General features: G+C 50.7%; 4 protein-coding genes across 5 annotated transcripts; 2 read left to right on the top strand and 2 right to left on the bottom strand.

Moving 5' to 3' along the window:
- Nucleotides 1-676: 676 nt before the first annotated feature.
- Nucleotides 677-1,878, top strand: LOC100113708. Its single transcript, XM_001601516.5, has 5 exons — nt 677-1,155; nt 1,241-1,304; nt 1,371-1,447; nt 1,514-1,634; nt 1,702-1,878. The coding sequence occupies exons 1-5, from the start codon at nt 1,108-1,110 to the stop codon at nt 1,764-1,766; spliced, it is 375 nt and encodes a 124-aa protein (XP_001601566.1). The 5' UTR covers nt 677-1,107; the 3' UTR covers nt 1,767-1,878.
- Nucleotides 1,879-3,684: 1,806 nt separating this feature from the next.
- LOC103317705 (putative odorant binding protein 29) lies at nt 3,685-5,486 on the top strand. The gene is made up of 5 exons (XM_008216392.4): nt 3,685-4,541; nt 4,620-4,822; nt 4,889-5,086; nt 5,158-5,272; nt 5,345-5,486. The coding sequence occupies exons 2-5, from the start codon at nt 4,763-4,765 to the stop codon at nt 5,434-5,436; spliced, it is 465 nt and encodes a 154-aa protein (XP_008214614.1). The 5' UTR covers nt 3,685-4,541; nt 4,620-4,762; the 3' UTR covers nt 5,437-5,486.
- Nucleotides 5,487-6,091: 605 nt separating this feature from the next.
- Nucleotides 6,092-7,197, bottom strand: LOC100117126. Its single transcript, XM_001601406.6, has 5 exons — nt 6,956-7,197; nt 6,704-6,776; nt 6,557-6,648; nt 6,397-6,481; nt 6,092-6,317 (listed from the first exon to the last, which is right to left on the bottom strand). The coding sequence occupies exons 1-5, from the start codon at nt 7,001-7,003 to the stop codon at nt 6,217-6,219; spliced, it is 399 nt and encodes a 132-aa protein (XP_001601456.1). The 5' UTR covers nt 7,004-7,197; the 3' UTR covers nt 6,092-6,216.
- A 9,344-nt stretch (nt 7,198-16,541) lies between these two features.
- LOC100117163 (homeobox protein HMX3) lies at nt 16,542-26,827 on the bottom strand. Of its 2 annotated transcripts, none has more exons than XM_016990012.2 (4): nt 25,945-26,827; nt 21,426-21,763; nt 17,669-18,021; nt 16,542-17,577 (listed from the first exon to the last, which is right to left on the bottom strand). In XM_016990012.2, exons 1-4 carry the CDS (start codon nt 26,454-26,456, stop codon nt 17,188-17,190), a joined length of 1,593 nt encoding a protein of 530 aa, XP_016845501.1. In that variant the 5' UTR covers nt 26,457-26,827; the 3' UTR covers nt 16,542-17,187. The 2 variants fall into 2 exon arrangements, with proteins under 2 accessions (XP_016845501.1, XP_001601482.2); XM_001601432.4 differs by having other exon boundaries at nt 17,669-18,024; nt 25,945-26,826.
- Nucleotides 26,828-26,994: the final 167 nt, after the last annotated feature.

Here is a 26,994-nt window from a genome sequence, read left to right as displayed (position 1 = left end):
CTCTGTCTATTCCTCAAAGAAAAAGATCCTTGCCAGAACCATCAGGTGTGCAAGTGCGGCAACAGTCGGTAGAAATCGTTTACTTTTGTACGTCATCATCATTCGGGCCAACCGCAAATTCAGCCCATACAGGCTTCGTCTCGCCAAAATATATACAGGCGACGAGCGATTAAACCGCCAGCGGGAATTTTGCGCCTAATTAAGTCTGCCCATATATAGTGAGAGAGAGAGAGAGCTACTGCCTCATCCCCCGCTCGAGTCTCTCTCTCTCTCTCTCTCTCTGCAGCATATGCGGAAAGAAAGAGCCAACCGAGCAGTCGTCGTTTAATAATAGCCGAAGGAAATTGGGTGGCCCGTGTGGCATAATAGAGCGACTACCAGCGTCAGCAGCCATACCGGCTTTATAATGATTCGCCGCACAAATGCCCTGAATGGCGACTGCAATCGGCTCGAGATTTGCGACGAGAGAGAGAGAGAGAGATAGATATAGAGGCGCATAGGATAATCCGGAAGAGTCTTTTGGCTGACTCGATCTGCTATTGCTCTCGCCGCCGCCACAAAGAATCAAATCAAGCAGCGCGAGATTGCTCTCTCCGACGCCGCCTTTTTTGCTATTCAGTTCTCTCTCTCTCTCTTTTGCTTGGAGATTGAACGTCGAAGAAGGGATGCGCAGATTGACAGAGTACGCCGAGGGGGTGGCTGGATATTCCAGAGATTGAGCGTTTTGCCCGCGCATGTAGGCTGCTTTTGTGATTCGGGGCTGCTTTTTTTTATAACAGGCTGGAGGTGTCGATGTGGGCTTTCGGATATTTAATAGCTCGAAAGTAGACCCACCACTTTATCAATCTCAATTATAATTACGTGTACGATGTGCTTTTTATCGAGCTACAATATAGTCTGAACAGCGATTACTCGGGCTACGCGAGCTGATGGCACAATAAATTGTGTATATAAATTCTCGGACGCGTGTCAAAGGCCAGGCGAATAAAAAATTGCGGTCGCAGATATAGTAGTGCTTTATATAAACGAGACTCGATACAAAGATATTCCTAGTCTTTGATCGGGTTTCGAGCGAATCCGCGTTCAACAGCTTGTTTATTCTGAAACATGAAGATCTTCGTAATCGTGGCTCTCTGCGCTGTGGCTGTATACGCGGTAAAGCTATAGGATGATATTTGCGATTGATTTGTTAAAGTAATGATAGATGTCCGTTAAATTATCATTTTTTTGTTCATAATAGGAAGAGAACGAAGTGCTAAAACAGTACGAAAGAGATTGCATGACTGAGAATGGAATCGACCCAAGTGAGTACTATGTTTATACTGCGTAAAAAGCGCGAGATGTTAATCGGTAGACTTATTGTGTCGTAGCCGTTCAAGACCCCAAGAATCTGACTCTAGAAGATGGAAACTGTTACTATGCTTGCTACTTTAAAAAATTCGGAATCGTACGTATCCATTGTTTATGTCCATCTAACTAGTAGTCTTCTTACCGTCATTTCTTTTGTTCGAAGATTAAAGAGGACGGTTCTTATGACGTGGCGGCAATCAAGGAAAAGTATTCGAAGCCTAATTCAGTAGAAGCAGTTCAGAAAAAGCTAGATGAAATCACGCAGACGTACTGCCAGGACAAAGGTACGTGGGCAATATAAACTATTCATGCAATGTTCGGTTCAATACACATTCAATATTCAATTTTCAGTTGGAAATCACTGCAATCTAGCAGCTTGCCTTTCTAAAATATCAAAGGAACAGTGGAAAATCTAAACGTGCGGGCTTGTCTCAAATCAATTACACCGTACAGAAATAGAAGAAGAAGATAATGTATTTGTAACATGTAAAAAAGGACTGGGATTAAATCTTGGAAATTTTGACTTTTTATACGTCCTCAACCTGCGCAAAAAGCGCAATCCATCAACGTTTTCTTCAGACCACCTCCGCTCGAACAACTCGCAGACACAGCTGTAGAACCGACAGCATTAATAAGCGCAAATTGACGACGAGCTTTCCCCGACTCCTCCCGCAAATATTCATGAGCGAAGGTGAGCTGAATAAGTTGGAAAGAAACGCGGCTCACCCCCTACACCCTGCGCACCGAGATAGAGCTTATTATGCCAGCAGGAAGAAGAAGAAGAAGAAAGTACATAAGAAAGCGGGTGACGCCTCGAAGGATGGGATAAAGTAACCGGAGACGAGTGGAGAGAAAGAGAGAGAGAGAGAGAGAGAGGACAGGGGCATTTTCTCGGTTAAGGTAAAGCGAAGGGGGCGGCCGGGAAAAACTGAAAAGCGACGCCGGAGATAAACGGCTCATCCTACGCCTCAAGACCAGATCCAATCCAGTCTCTCAGGACTAATCATATTCTCGAGAGATATGCCGCTGTCGGCGGCTCCTTATTTTTTCTTTACGCGGGTACTCTTACCGGAAGTAGGTGCGTGCGGATTTATCCGGAATATGATTTCGTTTTTTTCGCTTACCGACAAGTGGCGAATCTTATGAATTAAAGTCGTTTACGATAACCACGTAATTTCGAAAAAAGGCGCTAACGCACAAGTCCGCTCGCGTACGTCGACTGAAATATTTCAAGACTGCAGTAGTACTCCTCTCGCGGCATCTCCCAAGTGTCGCATAGGGGTCACCATATTTCATGGAAATGAGCGGCGAACTTTTTGCTTTCTCTCTCTCTCTCTCTCTCTCTCGTGGCAAAGTAATATGATGTATAACGCGCAAAAGTACAAGGAAAGAAAAAGCAGGCCGTGTGAGAGAGAAAAGAAGGCCATCCGTCGCTGCGCTGCATCTTTGGGAAAGGAGTCGGGAAAAGGTCCGAATATTTTATTCAAAGCTGCGCCCAGGCGTGAAATAAAAGTGATACAGCCCGCACGAGTGTGTCCTATCTCGCGTCTGAGATCAAACGACGACGACGACGACGACGACGATGACGTAGTGTCGTGCTGTTAGCGTTATTACGTACGTACCTTTACACGCGACTCCAGATATGTGTGTGTGTGTGTGTGTGTATTCTTAATTGATTACGGTTGCGAGTGTGTTTGTAGGAATTTTCAGCCGGTGTCATCGCGCCATTACCGGAATTTCGCCGAAATCACGCCCAAATCCCCAAACTTTTTGAAACTAAGTAATGAGCTCTGCGTCGCAAACATACATCTCACCTGGCTTGTATGATTTGATTTTAAACGCAGTAGCACATAGGCTCCGCGTATATAAACCATTCGGATGTGCGCGTACGCGACAGCGTAATTTATAGCCCGACGCTGCGGTCAGTTGGGTACGTACGTTGGGGAGCAATCGCACTCATTAATTTATAGGCCGTAAGCCGCCTATAGCTGATCTGACCTTTGATCGTAATTCGGCGGCCATATCGAGACTTTTCGACGACGTCGTTTTGTTGCCAGAAGAGAGAAACGGAAATGTGAAAAATTCAAAGTATCCGCGCGCAAAAGGATGATACGGCACATTCGCGCGTTTTTGCGAGCTACCAAAATATTTTGCTGCTCCGCGCGCGCGCGCGCATGTATGCATAATGTAACACGTGTCGTGCGATATCGAAGAACAATACGTCGAGCGAGCGAATGTATATATATACCTCGCGAATTATTGTTCGGGGCTGCACAAGCGACGAAAAACACGCTCTTATAAACAATCCAGCGGTGCAGCGCGCGATGACACATTTTTCTCGGTAAACCGTATACATCCGCTTTTAATACATCCGAAAATCAATCCCATCATTCGGCCTCATACGAGGCCACCATACAAATTACTTTCCATCAGATATCCGCGGCGCAACCCTCTCGCGCAGCAGTCGAGTGCGTGTAATAGCCGCGCAAACTTACGCGTGCCCGCCTCGGCGGCCCTTTATTCGCCGAGGAATCCGGCGGACTACCCTAAAACAGCTCTCGCCGTGGGGGGCTAACAAAAGCCATACGGCCAAAGAGAGACAGAGCGAAGAGAACGGCGGGATGAGCCGTGTGGTCGAGGACGACGACTGATGCGCTCGTATTTATTTTCCCCGCCGCTCTCTCTCTCTGTATATACGCGAGGAGCATTGTGGCGGCGGAGCGAAAGTTACACGAAAAGTTGCCTGATAAAGAGGCTGGAGTGACGTTTGACACGAGATGGGGTTGGCGCGCGCGCGCGCTGCGTGCGGTGATTTATTGCGGTGAGGGCTTTTGAATATATCTCTCTGTTAAGACTATCTGGGATTACTTTGGATCCGTGTGTTCCGACTCCTTTGCTTATATAGTAAAGCTCTAAAAGTCGACTGGTTTTATTGGCCGATGTAGCGTCGTTTGAACGGAAGATTTTAATTTCGTCGGGAAAATATGGTGCACGCAATATACTTGTGCTCGGATTATCTCGGCTCGTGCGATAATTGTCACCCTCGAGTAGGGATAATCTTCGCGCGGCAGTTGCGTAATGTACCATTTGCGAATGTTTATTAATAAAACCAACGCGGTTATGAGTATAATTTTAATGGAAACAGCGATCGTTTCATCGAATTCTGGATTTACAGCGGCAACGGTGTAGCGGTAATTTTATTATGAAATCATTTTTTCATGCTTTTGCATATCTAATCTGTACAAATATAGTGAGACATATTTTGCCAGAGTGGAAAGTCCAACCAAATCGATAATATAGCCGTCATATTTACATAAATTCTTGCATGTGACGAGTCTATCTTCAGTTCTTAACTGTATCTCGCGCCGTTGAAAGCTCCGGAGTACACTTTTTGGGTTTCGCACTGATCAAAATGAAAGTTTTCGTGGCTCTCGCGCTGTGCGTCATTGCAGTCAATGGCGAAGTTACCGAGGTATGATACACTTTTGAATTTTACATTTCAACCTTGAATAATGTTCTTTTACAATAACGCGTACAGTCGTCGTCTACGGAATTTCCGTCGGCTGTTGACATATACAAAATGAAGATCTTCAAGTACTCGATGGAATGTCTGTTTGAACGAAAGCTCGATCTGAGCAAATTTGCCTTGCAAAAAGACGTGAAAAAAGCTGTCGAAGACCTGCACAAAGACGAGAAAGCTTGCTTCGCGGGCTGCGTGTTCAAGAAACTCGGAGCGGCAAGTTGAGCTCGTACGACATGCGGTGAGGTGCAGCATTACGTATTTTATTAACGAATATAATGTCACAGATGAACGACGATGGGACATTCAACGAAGATAAGCTATTCATGGGCGCTACGGCCGAAACGCTGCCAATCTTCAAACAGACGCACGACGCGGCAGTCAAACACTGCACGGATAAAGGTATTAATAAACAGTCGATTGCATCATTATGTTGATCGAGTACATCCGTGTAATGTAAGGATCTTTTTTCAGTTGGAAAGGACGAGCTTTGCAAATTCGCTGCTTGTATCGTAATCCAAGCTCCAGCTTATGCATCATCCCTGAACGCAACCAGTGGCATATGATGTGTAATTTCCATTCAGCAATGATCCAAATAAATCCAACATGGATCCTCCGCAAGCTTCATTATTTTTCCCATTGAAATCTACTATTCCAAAGGACTTGCCTGAAAGTCGAAAAACCGGGAAAAGACGCGACGACAGCGAGTATCGGGAGCGAAAGACGCGCATCCATCCATATCCGTCCGGGGCGCTCGATCGCTCGGGCATCAGCAGTAGCAGCAGCGCTTTGATTACTTGTTTTAATCTTCCGACTGCCGAGCGGGCGAGCATCTGTCACTCAAAACCCGTAATTGCGAGCTACCCACCCCTCGCGAGTCATCCGGCAGCTCTGCTCTCTTGTGTGTATCTCCGCGTCTATAGCGCGCGCACTTACATAGGCGTTTTTCGCCCATTGAGATCCGGTCGATCGGAACCGGGCGAGAAGTAGGTGTCCCTTCCCTTCTTTTTTCTTTTTTTTTGAAGCAGTGAGTTTGAATGACGATTACGGCTGGGTTTTGTGTCTTCGGGGTGAGGACTAATGAATTGTTCGAGGAGGGGTGAAGCGTCAAAAGTGCGACGACGATTGTTCGCGAGGTTCTTTTTTTTTTGTACCTCAAGCCTTTTCTTAGGCGATGCTACTTTTGATTTTCGGATGGCGAAGATTTTATAACTGCTTGGATTTCGATTTTAGTAGAAAATGTTTATTTACAAAATTACACGTCTGCACCCACGACAGTTCAACGTTTTTTTTTTTAATAATTTAATAATCGTACCCTATATACTATATGTCACATTCGCACAAAATTAGTGATAGCGAGGGTACCGCGGGCTGTCAGCTACGCTAGTAATACTGAACTTGCCCGTTTTGTGCAGGCATATCGCCAGCTTGCAGATGTCTTCCTTAGCTGCAAGAATTTCACGAAAATATTAGTATTTATCTCAACGAGAGATACCTCATCATCTATCGCTTTTAGAGCATATTACCTGTCGTTATGCACGCTTCGATCGCGGGTGTTCTGGGTAGCTCTTCGTCGCCCAGTTTCAAGTTGACGCTTCCATCGTGATCTATCTGTTGGCATTTTTAAAATAAGTCACCCCTACAACTCGTTCTAAAAGGTAGTCTGAAAAGAGGAGATCCACTTACGATTCCAGTCCTCTTGAACATGCACGCCAGGAAGCAGGACTTTTGCTCCTCCGTTAGAATCTTCTGAGCCTCATCTCCGCTCTGGTAGAAGCCTGCAAATGGTGTGAAAATGTAATAATCTAATTATTAGGAAATGTAAGCCTCTACCTTGACTGAGCCTCGTCTTCGCTAGGCACACTTGCACGTACTCCTTGAGCTGTTGATCGGTCAGCCTGATATTCTGGAAGAAAAATTTCACGCTATGAACGAACTAGTTAGATAATGCGCATTTCATATAAGACACTATTCAATCTGAAATTTGAAACTTTGTCAACTAAATGCACTCTCTCGACCCACTAAATTTTTCCACAGCACAGCGATCACATTTAATAAGAATAATCTCAGATATATTATATGTACCGCAGAAGCCGTGGCGAAGCACAAGACGAGCAGCGCGTGGAGCTTCATGTCGAAAGACAACTGCTGATGGCACGAGACTGTCGGTTCCGCTGCATCTGCCTACTCATAAACACTCGGCTGCCCTTATCGCAATCTTCGGCCGGACGTGACTGAAATTCATAGCAACGACGATCGACCGACACGAGAGAGAGAGAGAGAGATTGTTCACGCGGCCTCGACGTTTTCCGAGCAGTTCCTCCATCGGTATGTCGTACGTCGTATACAGATAAACCGAGCGCTGGAATTTCGGTATGTGCAGCGGAATTCTCGGAGATAGAACGCTTTGTTTTTCCGCGCGCACCGAGCCGAGTTCATCGCGCGTTAGCCAAACGATATCGGCTATTATGAGCGTAAACAGGAGCAGAGTGCGACCGTTAAAGATTGATTCGATGCACTGGCTTTGGGTGCATTAGTGACTCATATCCACTTGAAATTAGAGCGCATTTGAACGAAAAGTACACGAGCTGACCGCTAGCCAGTATCCCACGCGTGTTTACGTGTTTTTTAAGCCATAAAGGCCGAGCGAACGCGGTACAACTGGCTGAGATCAAAGTGCCATATTTTTGCAAACGGCGCAGGAGCGCCCAATTACAATCAAAAAGTAATTTTCCATCCAACGCTTTTAGGCACATAGACAAGACTTATTATAGAACGCTCTCTCGCAGCTAGGCATTGCTACGAAACTATTCACGCAATCACCGGGAGATACCGAACTCCGAGCTAATCATAAAAGTTAAGTAAAAAAGCAGGCGAGAGCTGCGCCCTTATCTCTCCCCGGAGCGATGATTAATTTATCGCGTGATTTTCCTCGGTCACCCGACTTCACCGCGCGCCACACGTATACACGCACTGCAGCCCGGCTTGTGGTATAGTGCACGCGTACTCAGACGGAAGCGTCGTTGTCAGCTCTTAAAAATCGAAACGATCCATTACGTAGAAGCTTCTGCTTCCGAGTAAGCAATCCACTTACTCGCTAGAATCCAATCAGGGGGTCATCGGAGATCAATGCGAGAGAGAGAGAGAAAGAGAGAGAGAGAGAGAGAGACGAGAGAGAAGCTGAAGTGCAAAGGAGAGAGAAAGAGTCGCAAATGAGAAAAAAAGAGGGCTAGCTGCTCTCATGCGCGCCGCACACGCGCGGCCTCGCGAGTATAGTACAGTCTTTGAGAATCGCTTCCGGTTAAATTGCTGCCTGGCGCTCGAGTAATTTCGCCTGTTTCAGAGAAGAGCTTTTTTCCCTCCTTTTTTCTTCTTTTGAGCTTTCCTCTCTCTCTCTCTCACCGCGTGTACGTGTGCGGGGAAGTTATTGCTTCGGCGCAAGTCGCTGCGGCCAAAGCGACGGTGTAAGGGATAGCCGTCGGCTTATCTCCGGCTGCGATTAGGCGTTCGGTCTCGAAACGCTTCTCCGTTCGACTGATTGAAAATTCTATAAAACAAAACAAAAAACCTCTAAATGGACATTAAAATTAATCTCCGCGAGACTGCTGCAGAAAAAATTCACTCGTAAAATCGCGCGATAATCTTCCCCCCAAACGGATTAAAAACCTCGCCGGCAGCTCGACTCGTAATCCAGTAGCGGCGACCAGAGAACGCGAAAAAAAGAGCCTCTTCAAACGAAAAAAAAAAGAAGCCGCTCGCGCTACCAGGCGTAATCACGGCGTCGAGAAAACGGCCGCTTGGCTCCGGCCATAAGCAGTAGCAGCAGCGCATAGACAGAGAAAGCGAGTGTAGCGAACCCTCGCTCGCGCAGTTTTTCAAAGGGCTTTTTAATTAGAGAAAAACGATCTCTTTAGATTTCATCGCGCGCCGCGGCATCGGCGCTTTAATCAGGATATTAAAGCGAGCCCGGCACGAGGAGGTTATCGCGCGGACTCGACGCTCCGAGCACTAATTGTCGGAGTCATTTGCTCTATCTCTCTCGGATGTGCGTATACCTATACGACGGCTTCGCTTGATACTTATGCCGTCGTGCTCTGCGAATGAGAGCCTCAGGGGCACGTTGGGATGAAAATCTCGCGACGCCGAATTAGATACGAAAATTAGTTTCCACCTCTTTATCTGCACATTAAAAACAATAAAATAATGCAAAGAGTTGCACATACGATTTCATGAGCCTCGATAATTACTATGCTACATAGTGGAATTTATCAAGATTCGAGTATATCCCGCCGTTACCAAGTAATTTCGATCCGACCCCGAAAATCACGAATCTCTGGGGTTCACTTATCGGGCTTTTTCGATGCGTTTCCACGTTTTCTCGTGATTATATCATGAAAAATAGTTTTTCTGCCGAACAATTAATTCGCTACTGTTGTTGAACTTACTGAAATGTATTTTCTACTAAAAAGTTTTGCCGCTTCGCGCGATATAACGAGGCGAATAAAATTTAATTTCCCAGTTAAGCCGGCGCTGCACGAAAATATATCTAAAAATTACCCACACGGCTGCAGCACTGGTGGTGGAAAAAAGAGAGAAAGGTAAAAGCGCTTCGGCAAAAAGGAGCTTCGCGCACAGAGCAGAAAAGCGTTTCCAGCGGCGCTGCACTATTCCTCATTAACCGTCTCCCCATTTCCCTTCCTCCATTACTCTCTCGTTCGCCCGTGTCTCTGGGGGTTATTTTCAGTCGATTATCCGCGCGCACACGTACACACGCGGTACTGCCGCGCGGACGAGGGGTCAACGGATTGCCGCAACTGGACGACTCTATTAAGGGAAGAGAGAGAGAGAGAGAGAGAGAGAGAGAGAGATGGCACGGATATTACCGCCTCGCCACCTTTCATCGATTTTGCACGCGAGGGGCTTTGTGTGTGCAGTTGAAGAAGCTTCCGTTGTTGCTTGGGATTATTTGTCGTTTTGCTCCTAACACATGCTTCATCGCTGGATTACCTCGTCGCTAAACTGCAAAATAGACTGCGACGTCGCGCAAATTGGAAAAATCGAGAGCCCCGACGAGTCGGCGGCGGGAGAAGCGGATTAAAAGAGATTAAAGCCGATTCGGGGAAAAAGGGCGCGCCCGCGCACGCGTGTGTATCGAGAAAAATCAAAGCTCGCTCACAAAGGAAGGCGCCAACGCTCGTCTTTCCTCGACTGCACATGTCGGGCTGTCGGCGATTCCCAGATGGTTTGCTCGCGCGGCTTTGGCACAATGCACTCGACTACGTCATTTTTGCAGCGAGCTGCGGCGACGCGCTGGGATACACTGCGCATAGAGGGAGGGAGCAAACCACTCGAGATTCATTTAAAAGCGATTGAGGAAGCCGGATAAGCGACGATTTTTGCTCGCCGCTGGAAGAGCCTTTTTCTTTCTTATTAGAGCCGTATTAATTTCAAGAAGACGCACTCCAATCACCGGAAAGCCGCAGCGCACCTGATCACCCTTGACCAGCGGCGCACTCCCGCGCAAAAGCAATCACAAAGCGAGCGTCGCCTCTCGAAAATCATCACCCGCAGCCTCGACTTACGTGTAGGCGTACACTGTACAGTGGCTACAGCGCGTACATCAATATACCAGGCGCTTCGTTAATTAATCTCCGACAGGCGGCGGCGCCGGCATCGTCTATACCTCTCGCTCAAAGGCATATCCTCCATCCATCCGTTCGCTGCCCGACGTTAACGGCCTTTTTTTGCGAGACAATGGCCCGCAGCGGCAGAGCTGCAGCAGACCAGCTACTACACTCTCGCTATACTCCGATCATAATTCGAGCGTCGGGCCGCGGCGAGCGCTTTTCTTTTTATTTCGGCTTTTTCCGCGAGCGCGAGCGCGTGTTTTTTTCGGGGCCGACGCGGCGCGGCTATACTCTTTCTCGCCTTTTTTATGACCGCTGATGGAGCCGGCCGCCGAATGGATTGGCGGGGGGGTTCTTTCGAATGCGCGCAAGGCTACTACTGCTACTACTATACTATACTGCCGGTATACGTATACACCTATACCATATGGGGGGGGGGGGATTTTTTTTTTATTTCTGTTTTATTTTCTTTTGCAGATGGCCACTGCGGATTCGGTTATCGCGTGCCGCGCGCGGCTGATGCTGGAATGGGAAAAACGCCGACGAGTGATGGATTTCTTTGTGATTGAAGATTTTACGAGATTTTATTCCGGGAAATGCGCCTGGCTCTTGCGTTGCAGGATGTTTTCTCTCTATGCTGATTTCGCCCCTTGTCACGTTTATCAGCGTTCGATTTGTTTCGATAGCGGCCGGTGGAATCCCATACGAAAAACAACATTTATGAACTCGATGAAAGTGCACACAGCTCGCTCCCATCAGTTATCGACTTTGATGCCCGTTTTTCGCACCCAATCATATCCGCATACAGATACATACCGGTTCTATCAACCCATTCTTATCCGTTTGAAATACGATTAAAATTTAAAAGCTACCCGAGTGGATTGGCAAAATTTCAAACGAGCTTTCTACGTGTATAACGCACAGGCGGCAAAGGGCGTGTTATATCTTTGAACTCGCGCCTCTTTTTACACGGGGTTTCCCTCTTCCACATAATGGATACATCAGCCAAGACGCTAATACTTAAGGCCGGCGCGTGGAGATTTCAAGTGATTCGAGATCGCGTTATATTTTCAGTGAAAGTGCGCATAGGTTATCGAATGTTTGCGCTTTGATCGCGCGTTTTAGATTTGCAACGAATATACAGAGAGCGGCGATATTACTCGCGTATCGCTACGTACAGGCGTGAGAATCGAGGAAAAAAATACACGCAGCCATGAACCAAAATGTTTTTACCGCGCGCGGCAATTGAAACAAAACTTTAAAGCGATCGGGCCGTTTGTGAAAATATCACCGCTGGCTTATACACACACGCACACACACACATATATATATATATATATATATATATACACGCGATACACGCTGCAACAATCCGTTTGACATTCAAATTCGAAGAGGATTTGCTTTTTTTTTTCCCACCCGACGTAATCCTCCGCCGCATCGCGTTTAAACATGCGGCCCGCAAAAATCGATAGCATAACCCGCAGTGGCTCTGCAGCCGCAGTATAGCGTTTGACTCGCTGTCGCACAGCTCGCACATCAAAGACACGCAGCGGGCGCCGCAATTAATCAGCCAATAAGTCAGAGTCCGCAAGATAACCGTCCGCTACACATCGGCGAGTGCACGCTCTGATCCGAGGATTAATCAGGAGGACGGCGACGATATAATTCGAGAGAGCCAATGCACATCCAATTTCGCGCTGCGCATTCAATGGAGCGAATCGTCGCAGATTAAAAAAAGAGGAGAGCTGCGACGCCGCAGTTCCCTTTGACTTGCTCTTTTGTCGCGAAGCGTGTCGCCGAGCGCTGCTCAAATCTCCGAGCCGTGTGGGCTCGATTCAGGGCTTTGCTTTTCGCGGCTTTTCGATTCTAATTGAGTCGCTAGAAAAAAAGCGATCCAAAGGTAGGCCTCCGTCATCACACTCGGGCAATTACACCGCTAAAGTCAGCACTTATTATTTTAATGGACCCGCTCGCTCCCTCGCGCGGCGGCCGAATCAAAGAGCACTTTTTCCACTCGAGCGTTCCTAGATAAGCCGCAAGATAATGCGCCGCGCGCGAGTGATTAAGCCGCGGAGAGATAGCACTTGGAGACACCCACACAGTGAGAGAGAGAGAAACTCGGCTGCACATTACGCGTATAAATTTCTGCAAGTGGGCATGTATACACGGACTCGGCTTCGGTAATTAAACGCCACCGTCGTCTCTGTACGTCTGTATGCGGAGTAGGTATACGTGCGCGCGGGGGGGAGAGGGTAGCAGAGAAGTGGAAGGGATCGCGTACATATCTCGGCTGAAATCGTTGCACTTGAGGCGCAGGGGCGAGTCGCGCGCTCATTCGTCGCAGCCCCGACTTCGGGGTGTGGCCTGGACGCGCGCGCAAATGCCACCCCTTGTGCCCCGCGCGCTCGCACACAGCCGCACCTCGGCCCGCGTATAGTCGCTTACCTCGCCAGATCCGACGGCAAGGCTGCCGCGAGCGCTAGCTTTTTCGTTAATTTCGCGATTAGTTAATTCGCGCCGAATCGAAAATTAGCCGCGCGGATGAATGATTCAGAGCGATAATCAATCGGAAGAGAGAATAATATTATTCAGGCTTTTAAGCGGATATTCGCGGGCTCGGTGGAAGCGTTATTTTAAAATGAATTGGAAAGAATACAGGGGGGATAATTTAGGTTATTGTTGTGTCGCCTCGTTCTGTACTCGGATTCGCACGCGGTGAATAAATCTTTGCCTATACTCGCTCGAGTGGGTTATTACGAAATTCAAATTCGACAGCCCTGCTCGTTTAGAAAATCGCTGGAAACGCGAAATTCCGTGCGCGGTGGTGATAATTCCCGCAACGACGTCATCCTCACCCTTTCAATTACGCACCGCAAATGAGTCAAGCCGAACATTATTATTTACAGCCGACGAGATAAGCCTCGACCGGGAGGCGTCATCTGCTGCTCGGGCCGTCATCTGGCGCGGTGCGCGCCTACGGCCATATACCTATACGAGTTAATTAACCGATTAATTCGTCGAATATCGCCGAGGCGCTTGTGATAAACGAGATCGCGTGCGAGGGGGGTGTGTATATATAACTATGACGACCATTTCGGCGCTTAGGTGTCTCTTTATATATATATTATACACCTAGCCGCAGGGGATTAGCCGCGGCTCGTGTGTGTATTGTTAAAACGTAGGTACGATAAAGTTTCGAGCTCGACATCATGATTGAGGCTTTCTGATGATAACAAAATAAGCCCCGCTCCGGCCGTATTTATTATTAATACACGCCGTTACGCGCATATCAAACTCGACAATTCATCGATAGACGTCTGAATGGAAGCGTTGTATACCTATTCACGTCATGTTAACGTGCATAATGCATATATCCAGAATGATTGCAACGAATCCGCATTGAATTTCGCGAACGAGGAAAAAAATGCCTATCCAAAGCCTCGCGGCAGAGAACGGCGCGATGTACCTATCTATAGGTATACGCGTGCGTGGAGGATCGAAAAAGGGTCGCGCGTCATGCGATTCGGCTATTAAGTCGCGGCGAGTTAATTGAGACGCACGCTTCTTATTTCAGCCGTGCGCGGGCGATAATTAAATGACGACTCGCTCGAGATAGAGCGTTAATTCGATTGACTCTCGCGAGAGAGAGAGAGAGAGAGAGAGTGAGAGAGCTGCGGCATTGTATTGCGTGCCTCTGATTACACGCGAACGAGCCGCTCTCGATCGGCCCCGCTAATGTGCGCGCCGTGTGTTTCGAGACTCAGGAGGAAATTATTTTAATCTGAGCTCGCGTGTCGCCCTTACATGCCGTTTATTGCCGGCTAAGAGCATTATTCGTCATATAATGGAAAATCGTCTCTCCTCGCCTATATTCTTGTACACTAAAAATACACACTCTAATGCGCGCTACACCTCGTCGCGGTAATCCAAGGCGTGTAAGCAGGGACGGCCAGAAGCCTTCTCGGAGAGAAGTATAGTCGTCTGCCTGAGGTGGGCCGATCGTGTTACTCGAAGGGAGAGCGAAAGAGCGAGAGAGCCAGCCCTCGAAGAGGGTGTCCGCTTCTTCGCCGCCGTGATTCGCAGACGTCTCTCTCGCGCGTGTCTTTGTTTGCTATTTTCGGACCGAGCCAGCCTTGTCAAAAATACGAGCGCGAAACTCTTCGCACGGCTGCCGCGGCGAGCGAAGAGGCGTGCGAGACCGGAGGGCGGAGGCGCTCTAATTCAGAAATTAAAAAAGAAAATCCCGACACGCAGCTCAAGTGCGAGAAACAGCGAGTAAGCTGCAGCGGCTCGCTCGAGCTGCAACTCGACTCTCGGCATCGGCTTCGCCCCAGACAATGGCCCGACAAACTTTCGAGCGCAAACTCGATAGCTCTGTAGCTGTGTGCAGTAGTAGCAGCGGCGCCGGGCGAGGATCGATGGGACGGGATTTTTCACGGAAACGGGACGCCGCGGATAATTGCCCTAAACTGGAGCCGGAGTCGAGATTTCGAGAAACGCGAGTAATCCCCGCTGTTTTTTTCCTCTTTCTTCGTCTCGAAGGCGCGGGACACTTTTCGAGATCGGACTCGCCTCCGGGCGTTTCTCGGCAAGAGGACGGGATGATATTTAACGCGCGGATTATATGGCTAATATAGAGAGTAGCCGGGCGTACCTACCGGTCCATCTTCGCTCGGCTATTATTGAGCCAGATCGCGCGGGAAACCCAGCGAGCCTCGATGAGCTGCATCGAGAAGAATCAAAGCCTCGCATCTCTCGCACTCGGCAGCGAAAGTCGATCATCGGGCTGTGTGCCTCCTCTCCGCACAATGCTCGGCTCCCAGTAGCGCAGCCCCTCGCTGCACGTGCGTATCTCCGCAGCCGTGCCCAGTCGGCCGCGTTTTATGCAAGACTCGCGATATATTCCCAAATGGCCAGAACGCAAGAGTCACACTTCGCGCTCACAACGAGGACAAAGCGAGCATGGCACACAAGAGTGAGCGCGCGAGAGACGGGAGCTCGAAAAACACAAGGAGAGCGCGCGGATGAAAAGCTCCGGCAGAGAGAGAGGGAGAGAGAGAGAGAGAGAGAGATCAGAGGCGAAAGGGTACAAGGTGCGCAGTTCTTCTTCGGCGCGCGCGCGCACACGAGAAAGGGAAGCGATGATTGAAGTGCTGCGCGCGAGGGAGATACGCGTGTGTTATCTCGGCGCCGGAGCTTTTCACCGCACGAGATTCTCGCTTCTGGGACGCTTCTCGACATTTCTGACCCACCCGATTCGATCGGCGCATGAAAAACATCGCGCGAAAACTCATCCCTGGGAAACGCAGCGGCTGCACAAAAGCGGCTGTCTTTGCCGCCGCTGCTCTTAAATATGCGTAATCGTTTCTCGGCTGGCGTTTTTACCTCGGTAAACGCGCATCCGCAGATGAGTATCCGGCGAAGCGAAAATCGCGAGTATCGGGCGATGAATTTTCAGGATTACACGGGGCAAACAATGCGCGCGTCACGCACGATGAGCGCGGAAGCGCAGCGATCTAGAAAAACTGAGATAAAGGCAGAAAGGGAGCGAGACGGAGAGAACAAAACTCGCTCTCTCTCTCTCCATCGCGCCCCGGAACAAAGCCTTCCGCCGGATATCTTCGACTCGGAAGTGATTTCTCTCGTGTGCCGGCTTTTATGCGCGCGTACCTGCGCATCTTCTCTCCTGCACGCGACGCTGCGTTCAATTCAATCTCCCGAGTTTTTTCCCCTCCCCCCAGCCCTCCTTCGACGGTCGGGTTTCGCGGACAGAATTCGATCAGCGGAATATTGCTAAACCCGCGGACTAGATCGCTTTAATTTGTTTAGTGTAACGAAATTAGCCAACAACCTGTATCATCCCGCTCCGCTTCATTATGATTTATAGCTCCGATTCTGACGGTTCATCGCGCCAGCTATCGCGCTGCGGAACATTGTTATTATCGCGCCAGATTAAATTTGTACATTAATACTACTGGAGCGTTGTTGTGTGGATCGCGGCGGGAGGGACGGGTGTAGGGCAATAAAAAGCAGAGCCAGTGATTAAGCACCAATAAATATTATTTTTCGTTTTTCCTTTGAAAAAAAGAAACAATTATTTCGACTTTTATCCGCTGCGGTCAATGTCGCCACATAATCATATGTATATTTATATACTTATACGAGATATATATATATATATATCTCGTACTCGTAGGAACCTACCGCGAATCGAAACGTCGAAAGTCTATGCAACACGCACATCAACGCCTGCAGCTCATATCGTTCATTGTTACTTATACAGTTTGACTCTTATTTCGCGCGCAACGAAAGGCAAAACTGCGCAAACTAAAGCTACAAGTCGAGGCCATCGACTCCGGTCTTTGGAAACGTCGTCGTGACATCGAGAAACGAAAGGATATATGATACAAGGTACACCATTCATCCACCGTACAGCTGCACTTAAACACGGATCTACCTAATATATATATGTACACATACACAGATCTCAAATTATGATCGATAAATTCAAAAGTCCCGCGCGTCATTCGCTCTCGGAGCAGATCGTCATCACCATCACAGAGAGATAGAAAGAGAGAGAGAGAGAGAGAGAGAGAGAGAGAGAGAGAGAGAGAGAGAGAGAGAAAAGCCCCCGACGGCTCAGTCGCGCGCGAGTCCGCAGAGGCTGAGCACCCGGAAGCCGTTGCGCTATTGCGTCGAGGTGACGGCCGCCTGGGAGTTGGGCGGCGGCGGCGGGGGCGGCGGCGGCTGCGGATGCACCTGGTGGGCCATCAGCCCGTGGGCCGCCGCCACGTGGTGGTGGTGGTGGTGGTGGTGGGGGTAGAAGATGGGCTGGGCCGTCGTGGGGGTGCCGCCGACCGGGACCGGGTGGGCCAGCCCCGATGCCGAGGAGACCGAGGGCGGGCCCGGGGCCTGGGGCCCGACGGACGAGCCGATGCTGCTCGGCGGCACCGAGGCCTCGTGGTAGAGGATCGGCACGCGGACCAGGCGCTGCGCGTGCACGATGCTGTTGGTCTCCAGCTCGGCGGCCAGCTGCCGCTTCCACTTGTTGCGGCGGTTCTGGAACCAGATCTTCACCTGCGCTCGGAAAAACAAACAAACAAGAGGACACCGCTCGGGGTTAGCGTCGAGCGAAAGCTACGAGTATACTTGACGTCGCGGCGCTCACCTGCGTCTCCGTCAGTCTCAGGGACTGGGCGAGCTGGGCCCGCTCCGAGGAGGAGAGGTAGCGCTTGATGTCGAAGGTGCTCTCGAGCTGGAAGACCTGGGCCCTCGAGAAGACGGTGCGCGTCTTCTTCTTGCGCTTCATGCTGTTGGAGTCGCGGCCGTCGCCGCCGACCTGGACCGACTGGCCGCTGCCGTTGCTGCCGCCGTGGAGGCCCGAGCGGTTGTCGCCGTCCCCGTCGCCGTCGGGCCCGTCGTCGTCGACGCCCAGCTCGTCGTGGGACGCCTCGTCGCCGCTGAGGGGACTCCTGGAGCGGCGCACGCGCTCCTCCGTCGTCGCGTCGTCCTCCAGGTCCTCTGCTGGAACGGACAATGGAATCGATATTAAAACAAGTGGAATCGGTCATGGAGTTGTTAAACGCGTGGCTGGTTGAAAATAAGTTCCATCTTATACTAGGGAATGCGCGCATTGACGCTTTTGACGCATCGCGCGTTCGCGAATAACTATATGTACCGGCGACTGCTCTATGTGTTATTCATATTTCCTCTGAATCTTGATACCAATCAACGGTAATCGAATGACAACTGTCGATTAACCATCCAACAATCATCTCTATAACTGCCTCAATGGAATAACTCGCATATAGATATACATATCGAATCATAGAGCAGCGCGTATGCTTAATTATCAATTCATCGCTCGCGCGCGCTTATGGAATCCCGGCCGGCAAAGCCTGGTCAAAACTATTCGAAAATTATTGTCCGCCGATCGATCAGCCAAAGCGTCGCTTGTGAGTTCGTCTCTCGCGTCCCGTGCTCCGCAAATTGACGAATTGCCCGACCATATAGTTTGCGAATCTCCGAATTTTCCTCCAGGCGATCGATCTCCTCTACTGTTATACTCCTATACAACTGCAAAAAAAAAAACGCAAACTCGCGTAGCCAACCGATTGATATTCGATATACCTATACATGGTTCATTAGTCACGCGAAATTGCGATCGGCCCGCGAATGAGGGTTTTTAGCGGAATAGCGTGTTCCGCGCTGGTTATTTCGGAGGGTGATTATACGCAATCAACGAATGGACATCATTTTTAATTTTCGGCCGCGCTCGCGCTCGTATACTTCTTTTATCGCACGAGATGTGCAATTTTTTCATGCGAAAATAAAATATCCCTTTCATTGCTATTGATAATTTTTTCCTGAAGCGTTATTTCAAACGAAAACAGAAAAAAAGCGTAATTATGCTTCCGTTCTTGCGAATAACTCATCACCGCGAAAAATAGGCGGGATGAATGATAGCGCAATCAAACAAAGCAAAACACGCTCGCTGAAATAGTTAAGAGCCGACGTCTCCCCGAATCGCCGTATACGATATACTTACAGCGGCTCCGCGCGCGCGCGCGCGCATGTGTGTGTGTGTGTATACAACGCGCGAGTGTGTAGGGCTTCCGCAGGGCTTCCGCCGCGACAAACCAACGTCGATCGCCTTATACCCGTCGATCGTTTTGCTGCTGCGCGGAGTAAGTACCGCGGCCGCACTTACACTAATACTCGATAGGCGCGTCTTCAGCCCTTGCGCGCGGTGTATATAGACGGGACGAGAGAAAGCGGCCTTGTCGATACAGCACATTTTGCTGGAGAGTGCTCCGGCGGCCGATTAACCTTACTAAGGTGTCTCGGTTGCTTACAGGTATATAGCTACGCGCTGGAGAGATGGAGAGCCGAATAACGTCAATACACCGATGGGCATGGTTTCGAATCAGCCCTGACGGAGCGAGGGCCAATCGCGCCGCTCTTCGGTTGCGCCAAGATAGCGACGGTTGCATACGCCGTAACTACGGCACTTGTCATCATCGAGTTAGTGTCATTAGCTTCTTAATCGAATAACCACACATACAGACACACGTGTGCGAGCGCACGCAAGAGCGATTAAGTAGTCGAGTAGCCATTTGCGCGATGAATATACACAGGTGAAACGGTATATATATATATATGACGTATAAGAGGGAAGCTACTGCCCTCTCGCTCACGGAGCCTCGGCAGCTTTTTCTCGGCCAGAAACGCAAAGCGCTGCGGGGCTTCCGCATCAAACTAAGTCTTAATAGCGACTTGCTTTCGTTTTTCTCCTTTTAAGCCCCTGCGCGAGCGAGAGAGCTCGCTTTCTCTCCCTCGCTGCTTCCCGTCCGCAGTTCAGCGTGTCTTTAACGAGACGATAAATCGACTAATTTCACTTGCGCGACCCCGTTATATATACTCGCTGCAGCGCAGGGTGACACTTTTTCGCGCCGCGCGGCTCTGTCCCGTTAATTGGGAGCTTATTGTCCCAGACAGCGGAGATTCCGTTATATGTCTAGCGCCTTCGATGACGCGATTCCAGAGCTACTGCTCGGATCAAAACGTTGAGCTAATGCAATTTGGCTGGATTAGAAGGCACGCGACTTGTAACGCTTGTTTCAAATGTCAGACACAGAAACAAACTCGGGCTTTATTTATTGCCTAAAGCGATTTGCAGTAAACTCGCTTACCGCGCCGGTCTTCTCGCGTTTCAACATTGACAGGAACAGCGGTTCTAATTCAAAATTAAAAGTTGACATTCCCACGAAACCGGATTATCGCTGCATCAGTATATGTTTTCTGAGAAAAATTACAGCCGAGGAGATAATAAAGTGCCGCGTAAAAAGCCACTATTCGTCGCACTGCAAACTGGATTGTTGAATGGTCAATAAGCGACGCGGCATTAATTGGATTGCCGAGCACTATACAAGTGGGATCTGCATAGCTAATGCGAAGAACCGCCGCGGCGAGAGAGAAATATTTTATTCCCTGCCGGTCGACGCACGTCGCTGTCGACGACAATCTCACGTAGTTTTTAAACATACTCAGCGAAATAGCGTTTTGTTTTCGTTTTTTTTTTTTGAATTAATAAATTCCCCTGATCTAAATATACGCGCTATTCAGCGAAATTCTTCGCCCCGCCCCGCCGAGAGCTTTCGCTTCACCGTTCGCGCAGCGGCAGCGGCTCGATTTTATGATGTTTTTAATTGAATAAATAAATATCGTCATAATTTTTTGCGCGAAAACTCTCTTTTTCCAGCGAACAATAAACGCACGCAGAGCCGTAAACTCGCCGAGCTCCCCCCCCTTTATATTCAAATTGCGCATATAAACTCGCGCGGTAAAAATCGCCGATAAAAAGTGCGCGCGCGCGGGAACAAAGAGCGGAAAGTTGACCGCGAGCGCATTTAAAAACATTTCTCCAAATCCAATCATCTCACGCGCGCGCACTTTTTTTTATAAACACATAAAAATAAAGCTGTTTTGTCTGGCCCATAGCTCTCGCCCGCGCAGGGAAACGAATCAGGTTTCAAGTGCTTTTGCGACTTTGATGATTTCAAAGGGACGACTGCGGCGCAATCCGCGTTATTTTTTTTTCCAGCTTCGCGGATTACGGTACACCCGCGCGCTCGTCGCGATTGGATGGATACGTTTATTTTCGTGGCGATCGCCGCGTGTTCTTTTTATTCCCGGCCATGGATGACTCGTCAATATTCGAACGCGCGCGACAGGGATTTTTACTCGAATCGCGCGCTTGCAGTGTCGCCCCGCGTGTACACACAAAGTGTATAAATGATGCAGAGCCCGTCATGACGCGGCCGTCGATTTTGTTTGATTACGACGATTTGAGCGCGCGAGTTGGTGGACACGCTTTCGCGACGTTTTTCCTGTATTTTTCGTATCATTCGTGATTTACGACTCACCTCTCTGCGGGAACGAGCCCGACGTCGGGCTGATCCTGCTGAAGCTCACCCCGGCCGGCTCGCTGGGCGTGGGGTGCTCGAGGCCCTGCAGGCCGTGGGGCCTGTTCCAGGGGAAGGGCCAGGCGGCGTTTCCTGGCAGAACTGCCCTCATGCCGTCGGCCTCGGCCATCGCCTCGGACTGGCCCGAGGCCGAGGCCGAGGCCACCGCCGCCGCCGTCAGTCGCGAGTGGTGCTGGTGCTGCTGGTGCAGGTGCTGCAGCGTCGAGGGGAAGAAGACGCTGCCGACGCCTATGCCCACCGGGTAGCGGCTCGCTATTATCGAGGACATCAAGCCCAGCCTGAAAGCAGACGAGATAACACGTTTCATTGAGCTGCATCGTATCTTATTCATTTGTAACGCGATACGCCGGAAAATATTCCGATTAAATCGAGTTTTACACTTTCCGACGAATCGTCGGGAATATTAATGTGTTTGTAAATAACGCCGGCCGGCCGCTCTCTTACTCCCAGCCGTGCGCGTATCGGGTTTTCGTTATTAAGTAATTACGGAAATAAACGAAAACATTCATTTGCCAAACAACGTTTACAGATGCTCGCATACTCCCCGCATCACAACATTTTAAGGCGAAATCGATACTTTGATTTTTCGCGAATCGAGCGGACTCCGCGTACTGAGAGCTCGACAATCGCAGGTGAGGATTGCGCGCTATACCTGCGCCCGCCGAGGAAGATGTAGCGCAGCGAAGGGTGATACGCGCAGGGAGGAGAGGAGAGGCTTCGCGAAGCCCCATGCGTGACTCCTCGGACCCCTGCGACGTCTCCTCTTTCTTCGCCACTTTCTTTCCTCTTATACTCGCTTTTAATTCCGCTCATCCTTTTTTCGAGTTTCGATCTTATCGAAGGGCGCGAAAAAAGACGCTCGAAGACGTGAGGCGGAGATAAAAGGAGGAAACCCGTGGACGACCGTCTGTTTGTAAGCGGCGGGCCCTCGAGCAGGTATAAACAGCCAAACAGCTTACTTACGCCCAGCGTATAATTCCGAATGCGCGTCTTCCTCCGCTCTCTCTCTCTCTAGCGCCGCTTGTATTATACTTACAAGGGCTCTTTGTGCCCGAGGGCTGTTGAGAGCTGAGTTTCGAGAGCCGTTTGCCAACGGAGAGACTGGGAGGTGTCGTAATCCTCGATCAATCGAAATTCGAAAAAGCGCGCCAATTAGTCGGCCTTCGATTATCTCGCGCTGATCATAGAGAGAGAGAGAGACGCGTGCAAAGATTCGAGACGCTCTTCCGAATATACTACAGCCCGAGCAGTAGCATTCGTTAGCGAACGCCGCCGCTGCAACTCGATACCTTTTGTTGTGCATCGTTACGTCGAGTATAGTCATAGCCCCGCGAGCGTCTCTCTCTCTCTCCCTCTGAAAGTGGTCGATTGCGCTCGGTGGTTTACTACCACCACTACTACGCGCCGTCGTGTATAATTGAAGCCTTAGGGCACGAGGGGGGAGAGAAAGAGAGAGAGAGAGAGAGCGAGCGAGGAAGCTACTTTTCATCGAAGACGATGTCGAATCTTTTCGGCAAATTAGTCCGCCTCGACGACGAGCTCCTCTATTATCTTTCACCAGAAGCGTTTTTCGATCATCGTGCCGCGAGTTATCGGCTCTCGCAGCAGCTGGATTATGCACTATTTTCAATTTCACAAGACACTAATCGAGATGCTCGCCCCCGCCTACTGCTACATCTCCGCTAATTCATCAGCTCGGCGCTTTTTATCGCGCAGCTTCCTCTGAAAGCGGCAGACTCTCGCGCGATACGAGCCTAATTAACGAATCATTCATCGCCGGGCTGTAATTAACGAGAGCCTGGCTCTGCTCCTGTTTTTCGCTCGAATATTGTTCTCGGCTTTCTTTTCTCTCCTCGACACATCGTTAATTAAGCATGTTTCCACGTGTCATCGCGGCCTCTCTGCATTATCGTAATTTTGTACCTTCGCCGGAAGTACAGGATGCGGTTATAGAAATTATTCTTGGCGACTCCCCGGGGCGCGAAATTTTTACACGTGTACTCATTGAAACCCGTTAATTAATTCGGAACAACGGATTTTTACCGTATACATTTTTTTCGAGTTACGACACCCTCTAGCGCTGGAAAAAAGCGCAAAGCGAGCCGAAAATCCTCGAAGATAAAAGAAACCGACGCGGTGCGCGCGTCTCTTGCCAGATAAGAATCTCGAGAAGCCCGATCTGCTTACGCCTGTATAAACCGGGAGAGAGTCTTTGCCTGTTCTCAGAGTGCCTGCGCCGTGTCCGCCGAGAAGCGAAATGATCCGTTAAGGGATTTGCGCCCGAGGAATTAAGGTGAGGGGGGCTGAATTGTTACGAAAATTTGTGCTTCGCCGCGAAGAGAGAGAGAGAGAGACAATGCCATACTCGGTTCAGCTGATCGAGCGCAAATGCGCTCGATTACTGCGATCGAGCGTGAAGAGTTTTCGTGCATTAGAGCGGATTAGAGATTATTATTTCAGGCGATTACGTCAGCTGGCGGTTTGGTTATTCGAAAAATATTCGACGTATCGATCGGCTCTGTGTATTAAAAATCCAAGCCTCTCCAGCTCGCACACGCCGATTTGTAATTCAGAGCTGCTCTCGGGATGTAAGAGGCGCGGGCGCAGGTACGCCCTTTCGACGGCCGCCTAAGATCCGCCGTGAATAATTAAGCTGCGCCGACGGAAAGTTGCGTATAGAGCTCCTTATGAGGAAGCGAGACTCCCGCGGGAATCTTCGGGGGCCTTTAACCGGTCGATCGATCCACTATCTACGTCTTGGCTAACTGATTATACAATCCGCTACTGCTGCGAATCTCTTTGTACGCGCGCAAGCTTACATTTCCAGATTTTCACTGCGCCGGCCGATCGCGCAATTTTGATTGTCAAAACTGAAGATTAGTTTCCCGCTGTGCGTCGTCCTTGTATAACGAGTGTCGAGTGCAGGGGTGTGTGCGTGGAGCTGATCAAATGGCAAGCGGCTGGAAAACAAGCAACACGAGGCGCAGGGCATCTGATAAAATGATCATCTCGAACCCCCGGGTCTCGCACCCTCGTATCGCTGGTCTTTTTCGAATTAAAAAACACGCGAAAATTGCTCCTCTATACATATAGCGACGCTGATGCGTCAACGAAATTCCGGAATCACGATAAACCCCATCGACCACCAAGAGCGAGGCCGAAATCCCATCTCCTCTAATTCCACTCGGCGATAATCTCTGGCACGCATCAGCCCCCAAACACCCCCGAGAGAAAGAAGAGCCAGACGGCGAGAGCCAAACTTGTAGAGATCCGTCCGGAGCGATATATACACAGAGCGAGGGGGTGTACTCGCCGAGTGGAGCTCGTTGCCGTTATTAAATGAGACAGCCTAATAGACCCATTACGCGGTCCATTCTCCCGACGCGAGATCTGTATATATATATATAATGTAATCTCCGACTCGGCACGCGTCCCCTTTTTTCTCTCCTTCTCCTCTAAGTACGCGGCGCACGCCCACGCGCCACCGCGCTCCTTTCACGAATCCATTCTGATGCGGCTTAATGAGTCGGAGTAGCGAGACTGATGTTTTCGGGCCGATCGATCGGGAATCGCGGGAAAGTGGGCTGAGAGCTGTAGTGGTAAAAGGCCATCGATCCGCTCGCGGATGCAGACACGCGCGCGCGCGCGCGCGAAGCATCGCAAGTTAAGCCCGGCTAATTTTTTATTTTTTCTCCACCTTATCCGCGGAACCGGCGTCTAAATGTAGAACAGGCCTAATCTCATTAAAGCCCGCCGCGCGGGGCGGTTTGGATTATTACTGCTGACGCACAGAGCCTTTTACCTTTGACCTACGAATTTTCTCTCCTCGAAAAACAAGACCATCGCTCGTAATGGAGGACGACACTTACTGGGGATATCGATCAAAACACGCAGTGACAAAAGGCAGATGGCACGAGCGCGGGGGGAACCTTCCGCGCGCCCGCTAATTTCCATAGATAAAATCTGATTCGGCGCCCGCCGTCGCAGACAGCAACTGCACTTTCATTTGCACGCTCGATCTGGATGATTTAATCGAGTCGTCGGCAAACCCCGTAATTATCCGGCTCTGTTTAGCATTCGACTCCTGATGTGATTAAACTTGTGTAGACGCGCAAGTACGCCGTGCATCGTCAAAACGCGAATCGATCTCAAAGAAAAACGTACGTACACAGAGAGCATAAGAAGCATACTATTCAGCTGGATATTGTGGTTCGTGTTTGCGCGCGCGCTGAGAAGTAGCAACGTCTCCCCCCCCCCCTCGCCCCCTCGCTCCCTTTAGCAGAGAACGTTCGGCTTTTCAAAGGGGCAAAGTCGAAAGGCTGCTCAATCGCGAAAGCCGGGCGGAGAGAGAGAGAGAGAGAGAGAGAGCGAGGCCATCGACAAAAGTTTTTGATCAATACGCCGTGTGCGCCCGGCAGTCCATGCCTTCCGCGGATTAGTACGACTAGTGGCAACGTACCTCGAGAGCATGCTGAGGTCCGCGGAGGCCTGCTGGCTGATGAGCGAGCTGTTGGCCTCGGGCGCTGCGAAGCTCGCGGCACTGCTGCTGGAGGTGGTGATCCCGGCCAGCCCCGCGGCCTCCGTCGGCCGGAGCCTCGCGCCGGGGCTGGCCGAGCTCCTGCCCTGGCTCTCCCTGTTGCCGGCGGCGCTGCCGTTGTTGTTCTTGTTGTGCAGCTGGTGCTGGCTGGCCGGCGAGGCCCTGCCGGCGGAGGCCGAGTCCGACGGCGGCGACTCGGCGCGGCCCAGGATGCTGGAGATGCTGAAGGACGTGTACTGGGGGTTGCAGGCCGGGCGCAGGGCCGCCTTGCCGACCTCGAAGCCGAAGGGGTTGGTCGAGGAGAGGCAGCTCGACTTGCCGTTCTTGCCGTCCTGGAGCAGCATGTCGCCGGGCGTCGGGCTGCTGCGGGACGCTTCCAGCTCGAGGTCCTCCTCGGAGACGACCGACACCTCGATCTCCGTCTCGCCGGACATTGCGGTTCAGCGGGCGGCTCGCGCCTCAGCCGAGCATCGCGCTCGCGGTTCCGCAAACCTGTCAGTGGTGCACAGTCACTAGCGGGGCCACGGCAGCGAGATCCCCTCGGCGCGCAGCTCCCATGTCCGCTAGCGCGGCCCCTCGGACGCGCGGGCCATGGCCGCGTGATTGCACTGAATCCTCCTCTCCGCGGCGTCGCGCGCGCCAGTGAGGCGGCTCACTATCGCGTCAGCCGGAAAAAGTCGTCGGCGCGCTGATCGGCGCTGGGATCGCTGGGGGCTGCCGATGTATCGGGCGCGCACACGCGGACGCAGCTCGATCCGCTGGTTACTCGACGACAAGTGTGACTCGGCTGACGGCTCTGTCTTCCGCTGCCGCCGCTGCCGCCGCCGCCGCCGCCGCCGCCGCCGCTGCGGTGGAGGGGTCGTCTCGCGCGCGAGGGCGCCGGGGGCGTGCGCTAGGCGGCCATTGGCGCTCGGGCCGGATCGATGGGGCGCGCGAGACGCCGGCGCGCACCAATCCGGGCGGAGAGGGTAG

The sequence above is a fragment of the Nasonia vitripennis genome, chromosome 4 (assembly GCF_009193385.2).
Source record: "Nasonia vitripennis strain AsymCx chromosome 4, Nvit_psr_1.1, whole genome shotgun sequence".
In the NCBI taxonomy this organism is placed as follows: domain Eukaryota; kingdom Metazoa; phylum Arthropoda; class Insecta; order Hymenoptera; family Pteromalidae; genus Nasonia; species Nasonia vitripennis.
The sequence above is the reverse complement of the archived record's forward strand: the minus strand, read 5'-3'. Positions and strand labels throughout refer to the sequence as shown.

Bases quoted from the DNA above. Each gene is read 5' to 3' on its own strand.
- LOC103317705 (XM_008216392.4), top strand. From the start codon at position 4,763: ATGAAAGTTTTCGTGGCTCTCGCGCTGTGCGTCATTGCAGTCAATGGC. The intron at 5,087-5,157 runs GCAAGTTGAGCT...ATAATGTCACAG, and splicing joins TGTTCAAGAAACTCGGAGCG to ATGAACGACGATGGGACATT. The intron at 5,273-5,344 runs GTATTAATAAAC...ATCTTTTTTCAG, and splicing joins CAAACACTGCACGGATAAAG to TTGGAAAGGACGAGCTTTGC.
- LOC100113708 (XM_001601516.5), top strand. From the start codon at position 1,108: ATGAAGATCTTCGTAATCGTGGCTCTCTGCGCTGTGGCTGTATACGCG. The intron at 1,156-1,240 runs GTAAAGCTATAG...TGTTCATAATAG, and splicing joins GCGCTGTGGCTGTATACGCG to GAAGAGAACGAAGTGCTAAA. The intron at 1,448-1,513 runs GTACGTATCCAT...TTTTGTTCGAAG, and splicing joins ACTTTAAAAAATTCGGAATC to ATTAAAGAGGACGGTTCTTA.
- LOC100117126 (XM_001601406.6), bottom strand. From the start codon at position 7,003: ATGAAGCTCCACGCGCTGCTCGTCTTGTGCTTCGCCACGGCTTCTGCG. The intron at 6,777-6,955 runs GTACATATAATA...TTTTTCTTCCAG, and splicing joins GCTTCGCCACGGCTTCTGCG to AATATCAGGCTGACCGATCA. The intron at 6,318-6,396 runs GTAATATGCTCT...AAATTCTTGCAG, and splicing joins CGAAGCGTGCATAACGACAG to CTAAGGAAGACATCTGCAAG.
- LOC100117163 (XM_001601432.4), bottom strand. From the start codon at position 26,456: ATGTCCGGCGAGACGGAGATCGAGGTGTCGGTCGTCTCCGAGGAGGAC. The intron at 18,025-21,425 runs GTGAGTCGTAAA...TGTCCGTTCCAG, and splicing joins GGGCTCGTTCCCGCAGAGAG to CAGAGGACCTGGAGGACGAC. The intron at 17,578-17,668 runs GTGAGCGCCGCG...TTCCGAGCGCAG, and splicing joins TGAGACTGACGGAGACGCAG to GTGAAGATCTGGTTCCAGAA.